Raw genomic sequence first — 13,024 nt, forward strand, 5'->3', positions numbered from 1 at the left:
TACCATGTTCATTCAGTCACTCACTGTGAAGTCTTGTTTAAGTGTTACACTGCAATTCTGAGCATTCTATGGTTTTCTTGTCTCTTGGTTTTTGGATATCTTGCCCTGTTCCCTGGATTACTCTCTTGCATCTGGTCCCTGCCTGTTTTGTTTGTTTCTCTGTGTATCTGTCTTGGACTGCCTATCTGTGTATGACCCTTGCCTGTACATTGGATTACGCCTCTGGATTGCCCTCAAATAAAGCTGCATTTGGATCTTAACCCTCTCCTCAGAGCACTTCGTGACAGGTAAATATTATCAAAGATGGCAGTAAAAATAAATCTGCATCGTTTATCCTTTTGACCTTTTATTCAAAATATTTGCAAAAATCTAACCTTTCATTGAGGCAAAATAATTGAAAGTGTGTGGGGTGGGGAGATGACGGGACCCCATTTTGAAATAAATGCTTTTCTCCCAAAAAAAAAAAAAAATTGGCCATATTTATTGAAACCCTTTTATTAAGTAGGCTACTTTTTGCAACCTCCTTTTGCCAAGATAACAGCTCTGAGTTACCTTTCGAAATGGGAACTCGCACTGCGTCCTGAGACGCTTATGGGGAAATCGAATCATGGCAATCGTCTTGGTTAGCAACAGCCTATGACATCATACTAGTGCGAGCAGGATGTATATAAGGGGTGCTAGAACATGTCATCTGCTTTTAGTCTTTAGGGATTGGACGAGTTTGAGAGAGGAGTGAATCTCTTGCATGCTTCCGCCTCTGGCTCAGCGAACAGTGCTCTACAGGCACCATGCCAGAAAGAGCAGGAGATGCTGGTCGAGGGCAATATGAGCCCTCACCACTTTCCTGCCCCGCATGGAGCTATTGGGGGTTATGGAGAGCGCCTCAGGCAATAACCCTCCAGCTCCAGTGAGCCTTCCAGTCCTTCCTGATCTCCCAACGCATTCTCATCCCAAAGCGCCATATACAACGCTTTTGCAAAAGCGTAAATATCCAACGCACATGGCACCCTTTAACGTCTAATGAGACGCTTCGGTTATGGTTAAGTTTAGGTATGGTGTAGGGTAAGGGTTAGACCACTAGGGGGCACCTTCTGCCCAAATATATCTGCGTCTCATTTGACGTTAAAGGGTGTCATGTGCGTTGGATATTTACGCTTTTGCAAAAGCGTCCTATATGGCGTTTTGGGATGAGAACGGGCTCGATCTCCATACTGTAAAGGGAAGGGAAGAAACCGTATTCTGCCTGCATCCACCATATGTCGAGGGGATGCAGGAGCATGGATCCTTGGCGATGTCCCCAATCAACCAGATGTTTGCAAACTATCTCGGGGGTGGGGGGCATTGACCTTGAAAGCTCCAGCCCTGCCTACCAAGCCACTAAAGAACACAGCTGATTTGAAATGAGTAGCCTCGTTCAATTGTGTTCAGAACCCAGCTCGACACACCATAGATGGCTTCCCAAGCCTGAACCCAGGCGTTTTGGACGACAGATTGCTGCACCGAAGTGTCAACTAGTCTAGAATTAATAAGTCCTATACTAGTTGACACTTCAGGAATAATTTAGGATAATTCCGGTTCACGTGGCTTCGCAGACACGACAAAAAATTTGTATTATAATTTTTTAAGACCAGACAAGTAGTTTGTTGAGGGTTGTTTTTGTGAAGAAAGACTACACGCCTGCGCACATATGTATTTAAACGCGCATACCTATGGACTGAACACGGGATGCGCAAGTGCGCACCATCTGCGTTTCACGGGTTTGCGTATTTGAGGTTTGCGCAGAGATAACAGAAAATCATTTGCACCTTCAAACCTATTTCAGGGAGTGCGTTCTCGAGACACCAGGCACTGTTTTGTGTGGATGGGCGGTCGGAGCGCGTTAAGGGTTTTTTTGTTTAAATTGTGTCATGTTAGCAGCCCCTAAGTTAATAACTAATGATCTTTGCAACGGAAGTGAATCATTCAAATCAATTTAGCTGTACAATAACTTTATCCTAATGCTGTTGTAAAGCCTAAACCATCTGTTACGGTTATTTCTATTATAACTGTAAAGCTGCTTTGAAACAATCCATACTGTTAAAAGCGCTTTATAAATGAAGGTGACTTGACTAAGGCTTGATGCTCTTTTTCTGAAGGTGTTTGATTTTTATTCCCCCTGCTTTAGCAGCGGTGTATGCCCAGAATGGCAGGGCATATACGGCAGCAGGTCAGACTGGTGCTTCACTGCATACCATGGCAGTGCTTCAAGCTTACCAAGAAAATCTGCTGAAGGACTTTGATCAGGGTCAGGGTCTTCCCCCTAAAGCGGTATTCGAGCTGCTCCGCACCTTAGATCTGGCTCTCCGCGCCACCAAGTAGACTGCCTCGTGTCACGAAGGCTTGGCGGCTACTGTGGCAACGGAGAGGCACCTGTGGGTGCATCTGGCGGACATCATGGAGAAAGAGAAGGGCTTTCTCCTTGGGTTCCTATATGGTCCTATATGGTATATGGATAGCAGTTATAGGAAACACATCACCTGTAGTGAGTAGCAGCAGTGGATTGCATGTGCAAGTGAACTTTCAGTTCCAGTCCTAAACGCCGGAAATAAACAGGGGGTTTTGGAAGACCAACTTTGAATTTCATTTTGACCTCTATAATGAAAGGGCCGCAGTTGTACAAGGAGCGGATCCAGATTTATAGGTCGCAGACCAGTGACACTGATGCTTTATTTGAGTGTGGTTAATCGGAATTTATGTATGGACTTCTGGATACTTTGACTTACATATGAGTAAGCTTTCTCAGGTTGTAGAAGGAATGCCTTTCTAATCTGCTCAAGGAGACATCCACAGACAGATAGCTGAGGAAAAAAGGGAGAAAATGCAGGTAAAATCCAGAGTTTTATAATAATACAAGGTTATTTCAAGTTGCAACCACCCAGCAGAGAGCATTGAACTCCTTTAAATCTTAATGATGAAATCCTCCCAAGTTTTCAGTCTTGGCTAGTGCAATTTCATAATGTATTCATGTAAGGATAAATGAGAGCAAATGTAGCACATTTAATTTAATTTATTTAACACAAACATAGGGTGTCAACGCATAGAAGTAAAAGTAGTGTGACCATACAACTTTCTGATTTTCAACAATTTTTCAAATGGAGGCAATTATAACACCCTGACTTCCTCAATGAAGTATTTCTCAATGTAAATATAAAAATAAAAGTTATTTATGTTGCCACATACAGTATTTTTCTTCAAATAAGGCATTTAAGTTGTTTGAATTATGAAGGAAAAAAACACTTGCTGTAGAATCCCCCTTCTTTACTTTGCCTATAATTTTAATCCAGCTCTTACACCCCAAAATGATTCCTAGTTATATACCTCAACAGTCAACTCAACATGACCCTAATACAGGAGTATTTGCTGATTCCTGTTTAGAAAATTAAGGTAAAAGTAATGAGCAAAAATCAAGTGCCAATGAAAAATATTTCAGTCTACCTTGCCACCAAACCCATAATTGTTTTGTATCATCTCATCTTGATGCTCACTCTCAGTAGTCACGTACACACTGCAGAGTTTTCAGAATGACAATCCTTTAAATTATTGTTCTGTGTATGTATGGAATTTGAGTCACTCTTTTACCCCCGATTTCTATTTAGAAGACTCCAATTTGTTTTCTATAATCCACACCTCGGGTCACCCCACACATACTGTACCACAGCGCACCAAGCCACATCTGTAACATTTTCAGGATAATTTTTAAGAACATTGAAATTGCATTTATGCCATAGTATTCATGCTTTAGAAATATATAACATTTAACTTTGCAGATAATGGAAATGTTTAAGAACCATAACGTTTAATTTATTCTAAAAGATCTATTAAAAAACAAACATCAAGATTTTAGTGAAATAATTTGTAATACATTTTTGTACTTACATTCTTGAGATATTGACCATATTTGCAAAAGCATCTTGGGGAACTGACGCCAGGCTTGTCTCGTAGAGACTTCTAGAAATGAAAAGATAATAGATATAGGCTAGATTTGTCTGAAGATTACAACTTATATTAACATTTACATACAATTACTTATATAAAAAATGTTGCAAATGCAATTTCAAAGAACATCATTAAAAACAAATATATTCCTACTCATTACTTATTAATTCTATTTTCCACATTTCCAAGTCTTCACTCTGTTTCAAATGATTTGTCTTCACTCTGTTTCAGCTGTTTATGACCACTATTTATTTTAAGCACACATTTAAGCTAAGCTATTAAAAACACATAGTGTACACTACAGTCTCTGGGTTCAAAGCATCCCCAATATTTGGAAAGCATCAACAACGAAGAAAAGATGAATCATTGTCTAAAATACCATTTTAGAGAGTAACCTATAAATTAAAAACAGGTGACAAGACATAAACAAACAAACAAACTGTCATGACATTTCAACTAAGACTTTTTGTATGTACACAAAAGGCCTATTTCTCTCAATTATTGTTCACAAATCTGTCTAAATCTGTGTTAGAGAGCACTTCTCCTTTACCGAGATAATCCATCCTGTGGCATATCAAGATGCTGATTAGACAGTATGATTATTGGGTGTGCCTTAGGCTGGCCACAATAAAAGGTCACTCGGCAAGGAAGAAGAGCTCACTAACACAGATTTTGACATTTTTTAACAATATTTGAGAGAAAAAGGCCTTTTGTGTCCAAGTCTTAGATCTTTGAGTTCAGCTTATGCAAAATGGGGGCAAAAACAAAAGTGTTTATAATTTTGTTCAGTGTATATCTAGTAAAATTTAAAGGGCTCAAAACATATAAGAAGAAAACATACATACTGGGTTCCATCCCTCCCCAATGAGGTCAGAACCTCACTGAACATTAAACATTTAGTCAAATAAACTAACAACTGATGGGATGTTACAACACAACGATCAGGGCCACAAACAGACAACTACAAAAGAATGGCACATTTTGCTGGAATTTAGTTTGTGTGTATGTGGTGGAAACAGTTTGTCTGTGACTTCGTACGTGTATATTATCACTGTATTATTCTGTTTGCTTTTGGCATTTGATGGCTTGGAAGTGGAAACGATGACATGTGACATCAGACTTAAAGGGTACATATCATGCTTTTAAATCATTCATTTTTACATATAAATCATACCGTTGTGGTCTATATAAAACATAACTGCAATGCTTGGGTCTGAATTCCTCATTATTATAGCTCCAAAACAAGCCCCTTTTCTACCCCTTCTCTGATGTGCGTCTTTGAGCGACCCGTTTCAAAGCGGCCCCTTTAAATAAAAAGGAGATGCGTCATACCCCGCTCACTCTCCAGGTCGATGAGTTCACGGTCGGTTCAACTACCCACGTTCGGCCATTATTGTAGTTTGATTAGAGATATACAATTATATACGATACCTTCAAAGAACATTTTTATTCACACGTTAATAAAATGTCAATAACAGAAGACTTGTCCATCAAACCTACTCGATACATATATTCGACCCAGAGCGAGCGAGTTGAAAAAGACGACGACGAACCTGCAGAACAACCTCTTCATATGGATGTATTGGTATGTGAGTTAACTGTTTTGTGTTATTAGTGAAAGTTGACTATTTCTCTTGTTAAAACAAACACACTGACAAGATAAATGACTACGGTCTAATCTTACCACAAAAAATCTGTATTGATAATATGATCCATTTAGAAAAGCATCAGAAAACACAGCAGCTAAATGACCATTGATGAAACTCAAGAACAATAATACTGCAGACGTGTAACGTTACTAAGAAAGACAAAGGTACTGCTAAACCATGACCACCATGTGTTTTAAGAAAGTAAAGTACTTTATTTTTATTAACGATATTTACAGCTTATCGAAATGCTCTGTTCGTCATCTCCAAAGATAGAAGAAATTTACCTATCATTCAGACGAAGTCAATCGGCAAACCCTTCTTTATACTGGCGGAGGTTGTTGAAGTGGGAATCCTTGACGTGCTTCAGGTCACTACATGATCCAACAACCGAATATTTTGACTTGCCCTCTCGTAACTTCTCCATTATTGAGCTCGGACTACAAAATCGGAGCGAGAAATAATAATGGTGGATTGCTCGAAGTGTTGGACCGGTAGTCAATGTGCTTTTTTGGCAGTTCCGCTGCAAATACGGTGACTCGATAGTTCAAAAAACGTCATAGAAAACAGAAAAATCTGAACAGGTTGAAAAATATGACCAAAACAGAATATAAAGATATAAACGAAGCACCTGAAGAGAATAATTTCATCTTTTCTGTACTTATAAACACTCCAAATATACAACAAAATGCATTTAAGGGCTAAAAAAGTGGATTTTGCATGATATGTCCCCTTTAACACTGTCAATTCATCAAAACCATGAAATAACACAACAGATGTACAATCACATAGTGACCAAGAAAATCTAAAATGAAAAATTAAATGATCCATATTAAACCAATTATTTACTGAAAATCTTTTCTTGCTAAAGTAAGATATTTGGAAGAATGTTTTAATCAAATAGATCTCATTCCCCATCCCCATATGGTAGTCAATGGGGAATGAGATCTGTTTGATTAAAACATTTTTCCAAATATCTTCCTTTGTGTTCAGCAGAACAAATAAACACATAGAGGTTTGGAACAACATGAGGGTGAGTAAATACTGACAGAATTTTCATTTTTGGGTGAACTAACCCTTTAAAGCTTTTTAAAAGTTGCAAATCTTGTAATTAGGTAATTACAACACGACATAAAAGCACCTAAAGGCCGGTGGAAATATATATATTTTTGTAATCAAGTGCAGGTATAACTAGACTGAGATTCTGGAAGAAAAACTGAGCTTGGATAGAGCTTCACAGGTATAACTAGACTGAGATTCTGGAGGAAAAACTGAGCTTGGATAGAGCTTCACAGAGGTCTTGAGGCAATTAAATTGTGATTGTAGTTACTGCCTGTTTTCTCCTTGAGTAAATGGAGCAGGTCTTTGAAGTGGTAAATTTAAACAAAATTGTGTGGATTTATCTGTGGCCAAATCAAACAAATATCTCACCTGTTTTTGCCATAGACAGGAAAATGCTGCCTCTTTAGCTTGTTTATGCAGACTACAGCTACAACTTTAAATGTCATAGAAAACATAATTAATCATGTTGTCAAGTTATCGTTGTTTATAAAAGTATATAAAGAAACTACTATGGTAAGGTGTTACCTTGTCAAAAATGGGCACTCATGAGTGTTTAAAAAATGGGCTAATTCGCAGCCCATATAGCTGGAACAGGTAGATAAAGGAAAAAGGAGAAAAAGACTACTTCGACAAAATAAACACATTCTATGACAGTGAACAGACGGTTACTTTATACCGCACCCCTGACCGGCCTGACCTCAACTTAAATCCAAATAATTGCACCACATTACAGTGAACATATGTGTGCCAATACTAGGCTTTAAGAAATGCACTCCCTCAATTTGCCTCTCAAGGAGCAAAACCTTCAAAGCAAACTAAGAAAATTAGGTGGTTTGGAGAGAAGTAAACCGACACAATTCATGAAGCTGTTAAAGGATTGATTGATTGAAGAAGAACTGATTTCTATGACGTTCGGATTTAATTGCAGCTACCGAATGTGCATTCTTATGTAATACCGTATTCAATCCTGTAACACCAACATTTTTATCTTGTTGTGAGCCACAACAATACTGAATCTACAGCATGAAAAAACTTCTAACTCCCAAAAGAACCAATGAATAACATACATACATCAACCAATGCAGTCATATTCTCTAACTTATGACTATATGAACGGGTTCTTCAAATTAATCAAACACCTAATTTTAGAGCACAATACAATATAAGTAGGGTGTAGGGCCTCCTTTTGCTGACAATAGAGCATCAATTCTTCTTGGGAATGACAGATACAAGTCCTTCACAGTGGCCAGTGAAGTGCCCCACTTTCCCCTATGTGAGATTCAACACATTTTTTCTGTTGTGTGACTGTGGAATTTCTTTGAATTTCCATGAATTTAATTCCACTTCATGTCATTCCAATAGGGGATTATCACGCTTCCGGGTTTCATGGGCGGGATTTGTTAACTTTGTGCATGTCCACTTCCGACGCAGTTCAACAATGGCGGAGACGAAGGCTATATACAGTATGTCACTGCTCTGTTCCACTTTGTAAATCTAACCAACAACGCCAACGCTAAGTTTTCATGGATTCCCGACTGAATTGAGTATAAGGAAGAACTGGATTAAAACTTTAAAATAAAACAAGGTAGCACGTTTGTTTGCAGCCGGCACTTTAGTGAATCAGACTAATTTACCAGGGATGCCGTATAAATAAATTTAGTGTAGTCCGTCATCAGTTCGCCAGCAAGATCGGTGATTCAACGGAAGTGGCAGTGCAAAGATCACTGAATCCGGAATTCCTATGTATCAGCGTGATAATCCCCTATTCAAATTCAACTTCTTGGGGGGTGAAGTCAATTCAATTTAAATTCCAATTCATGAATTGAATGGAGGCCAATTTTGCAATTCTGAATTTTGCACAAGCCTGCCACATAACACCAACAATTTGTCTTATTTTAAACTCCGATATTTCTCCCATTTTGTTGAGTTGATTGCAATTTCAAGTCAAGTCACCTTTATTTATATATAGCGTTTTTTACAATACAGATGGTTTGAAAGCAGCTTTAAGGCCCGTACACACCGGGACGAATATCAGCGCGGATTATTCGTCAGCGTTTTTAACGCGTTTTTTGTGTTCACACCCAAGCGTTTTTTGCTGACGATGAGCTGAGTGAACATGCAAATTCATTCCCTGACATTAGATGGCGCTTAATGTAAAACAGAAATAATAATATATACTAGGGTGATCATAGGCTATTTTGATTAACAAAAACCAGGACACTAATTAATAATTAATTAATAATTAATTAATTACATTTATATAGCGCTTTTCTCGGCACTCAAAGCGCTTTACATAGAGGGGGGAATCTCTTCAACCACCACCAGTGTGCAGCATCCACCTGGATGATGCGACGGCAGCCATAGTGCGCCAGAACGCTCACACACCAGCTTACTGGTGGAGAGGAGACAGTGATGAAGCCAATTGGTATATACGGGGATGATTAGGAGGCCATGATGGACAGAGGCCACTGGGCAAATTTGGCCAGGATGCCGGGGTTACACCCCTACTCTTTCGAAAGACATCCTGGGATTTTTAATGACCACAGAGAGTCAGGACCTCGGACGGTGCTCTTTGACAGTATAGTATCCCCATTACTATACTGGGGCATTAGGACCCACAGACCACAGGGTGAGCACCCCCTGCTGGCCTCACTAACACCTCTTCCAGCAGCAACCTGGCTTTCTCAGAAGGTCTCCCATCCAGGTACTAACCAGGCTCAGCCCTGCTTAGCTTCAGTGGGCAACCAGTCTTGGGCTACAGGGTGATATGGCTGCTGGCCACTAGGCCTAGAAAACAGATACTCAAATGACACTCGAAGTTTACTCAAAGATGCCTTATTAATTTCAATACACTTAAATGCCTCCTCTGTATGGATAGAAAATTATTATATTTCAAGACACAAATTCAGATAGGCTTCTCAGAGGTTACTCAACATGTTTTATTATGACAGATTTAAAAAAAAAAAATAATGATACAAATAATGTCTTCTGTATTAGAAAAAAAAATATATAAATAATAAATAACTAAAAGAAATGCCTCCAAATGTAACAAAAAATAGCTCTCACAAATTTGCAAAAACGAACTAACAAAATCGTCTCTGGTTACTTACGTAACCTATGTTCTCTGAATAGGGAACGAGACACTGCGGATAGCGCAGTGGGATATTCTCTGAATATGCCGATTGTCTGAAGCCCAAAAGAATCACGCCAATTCATTGGCTGATGGCGCTCGCGCAATCTGGCCCCGCCCCGACGCAATTACGTCACATAACCATATACGCGCGTGCGCCATCTTCCCCTCAGATTTCTCTGCCGAAAAGAAGACTGTCAGCAGCGCGAGGAGCTTGGCCGCTAATGCAGCGTCTCGTTCCCTATTCAGAGAACATAGGTTACGTAAGTAACCAGAGACGTTCTCTTTCATAGGTTCACTCAACGCTGCGGATAGCGCAGTGGGAACGGGATACCAAACTCGCCAAGCAAAGAGTGCTGTAATGACTGGTATCGAAAGATAATGACCACAAACGGTTCAAACAGAAATAATCTGGGAACCCGGGGTCATGTCAAGATCCAAATTGTAGAAACGTACAAAAGAGAGGACCAGTCGGCCGCAACACAAATGTCCTCTAAGAGAGCTCCCCTGAAAAGAGCTTGAGAGGATGCCACACTCCTGGTGGAATGCGCTCTAATGCCAAGAGGCGAAGGCAAACCACGCGCCTGGTAGGCCATCGATATCGCTTCTGTGACCCAATAAGAAATCCTCTGTTTCGATGCAGCAAGCCCACGGTGGCCCGCACCAAAACAAACCAGAAGCTAGTTAGATTTCCTCCAACAGCTGGAGCGGTCTACATAAAACTTCAAAGACCGAACTGGGCAGAGCAGATTAAGCTTCCTATCCTCCTCAGAGGAAAAAGGCGGAGGGTGGAAAGCGCTAAGGCTAACAACCTGAGAGTGGAACGCTAGGTCTCAAGGAAACTTTGACTAACCCGGGAGCAAAGTCTAAGCATGACTCGCTAACAGAAAGAGCCTGTAAGTCCCCTACCCGCTTTAAAGAAGACAAAGCCAACAAAAGTGACACCTTAAGAGTCAGAATCCGATCTGGAGCTGACTCTAAGGGTTCAAAGGGGGCCTCCTTTAAACCATCCAAGACGACAGAAAGATCCCAAGAGGGAACTCTAGGGGAGGGAACTGGTTTCAGGCGCCTAACCCCACGCATGAAGGCCGAAACCAACCTCAGTTTACCCAAAGGAATCTCGTCTGACTCTCTATGTGCCGCAATGGCTGCAACATAGACCTTGAGGGTGGAAGCCGCCGCCCCGGAGGAAAACCTCTCTTGCAGGAACTCCAACACTGAAGCAACAGGGCAGTTAACTGGGTTCCTATCACGTGCCAAGCACCAAGACGCAAAAACCTTCCATTTGGAAGAATACAGTCTCCTTGTAGAAAGAGCTCTAGCACTAGCGATGGTCTCCTGAACGTCAGTCGGGAGATCCAAGCCTAATGTCGACGACCCCTGATCGGCCAAACGTACAGCTTCCACATGTCCGGGCGAGGATGCCAAATCCTGCCCTGAAGTTGGGAAAGCAGATCCTCTCTGACTGGAATCTTCCAGGGAGGCGATTCCAGCAAAGGAATTAACTCTGAAAACCATGGCTGAGACGGCCAGAATGGGGCTACTAGAAGGAGGCGGACTCCGCTCTCCCTCACTCTGGCCAGGACCGCCTGGATCAGTTTGATGGGCGGGAAGGCGTAGAGTTTCTGCATTGGCCAAGGGCGGGCGAATGCATCTATCCCCAACGGAGCTGGAGGATTCAGGGAGAACCAGAGCGGGCATTGGGATGACTCCTGCGAGGCAAAGAGGTCCACCTCCGCTTTCCCGAACACCTCCCAGATCAGGGAAACTGTCTGACGGTTCAACATCCAATCCCCCGACTGGAGTTTCTGCCTCGATAGAAAATCCGCTGCGAGGTTCAGAACCCCTGGGACATGGACCGCTCTCAGAGAAAGGAACCTGCTCTGAGACCATAATAGAAGATGACGCGCATGCCTGTCCAGGGTGCGAGATCGAGAACCTCCTTGCCGGTTTACATGGGAAACTACCGCCATGATGTCCGTCCTGACAATGACATGGTGACCCTTTAGAAAAGGGAGGAAATGACGCAAAGCCAGGAAGACGGCTCTCAGTTCTAAGCAGTTTATGTGCCAAGCGAGGGTCTCACCCGTCCAGACCCCACATGCTGGCCTGCCCTCGAAAACTGCTCCCCAACCGGTTAGAGAGGCATCCGTCGTAAGCATCTGGCGACGGAATACCGTTCCCATGCTGACCCCTTTCTAAAGAAAGAGATGGTCCCACCAAATCGACAGGGCGCGAGAGTAACTGCCCGACACCCTCAACAGGCGAAAAGCTGACCCAGTGGGCTTCATCCACCACAGGAAGGGTCTCATGTGGAGCAGACCCAGGGGTAGCACAGGGGAGGCTGCGGCCATTAAGCCCAGAAGCCTGCGGCAAGTGCCCACAGAGACATGATGGCCAAGCGAAAAACGGGCCAAACATGTCATCAAACTGCAAATTCGTGCAGGAGCCAAACGGGCCTGCATACGAACGGAATCCATGTGCACACCCAGGAAGACTGTGTGCTGAGCTGGAGTAAGAATACTCTTCTCCACGTTCAACCTCAGGCCGAGAGACTGAATATGGCGGAGAACAGTGTCCCTGTGGTGGGTAACCAACTCTCTGGACTGGGCTAGAATGAGCCAGTCGTCCAGATAATTGAGAATGCGGATGCCCTGGAGCCGCAAGGGGGCCAGTGCTGCATCCACGCATTTCGTGAACGTTCTCGGTGCCAGGGCAAGGCCAAAGGGGAGGACCTTGTACTGGAACGCCCTCCCTCCAAAGGCGAACCTGAGGAACTTTCTGTGACGCCGCACGACCTGGATGTGAAAATAGGCATCCTTGAGGTCTATTGTCACGAACCAATCTCCTGGCTGAATCTGAGAGATGATGGCTTTCAACGTCAACATCTTGAATTTCCCTCTGAAGAGGGCGAAATTTAGTCTGCGGAGGTCTAGAATGGGACGCAAGCCGCCGCCTTTCTTCGGAACCAGGAAATAACGGCTGTAGAAGCCTTGCTCGGTTTCCTCCGCAGGAACCTCCTCTATAGCACCTTTGAGAAGGAGGGAAGAAATTTCCCGCTGTAGCACAGAAGCCTGAGTGGCGCTGTTGACTACAGTAAGAAAAATCCCGTTGAACCGAGGAGGGTTGCGGCAAAACTGGAGAGTGTAGCCGAACCGAACTGTGCGAAGAATCCACGGCGATACCCCTTGTAACCGCTCCCATTCTGGAA

General features: G+C 42.4%; 1 protein-coding gene across 1 annotated transcript in view; it reads right to left on the bottom strand.

Moving 5' to 3' along the window:
* The window catches only part of tshr (thyroid stimulating hormone receptor), a 60,994-nt gene that overhangs the window by 12,341 nt on the left and 35,629 nt on the right, over positions 1-13,024 (bottom strand). The window contains exons 2-3 of the mRNA XM_039681679.2: positions 3,916-3,987; positions 2,763-2,837 (exon numbers count right to left, since the gene is read on the bottom strand). Of these exons, the coding sequence (XP_039537613.1) occupies positions 2,763-2,837; positions 3,916-3,987 (147 nt within the window). The remainder of the gene's footprint in view (positions 1-2,762; positions 2,838-3,915; positions 3,988-13,024) is intronic.

Source organism: Pimephales promelas, chromosome 13 (assembly GCF_988280905.1).
Source record: "Pimephales promelas chromosome 13, fPimPro1.hap1.1, whole genome shotgun sequence".
In the NCBI taxonomy this organism is placed as follows: Eukaryota; Metazoa; Chordata; class Actinopteri; order Cypriniformes; family Leuciscidae; genus Pimephales; species Pimephales promelas.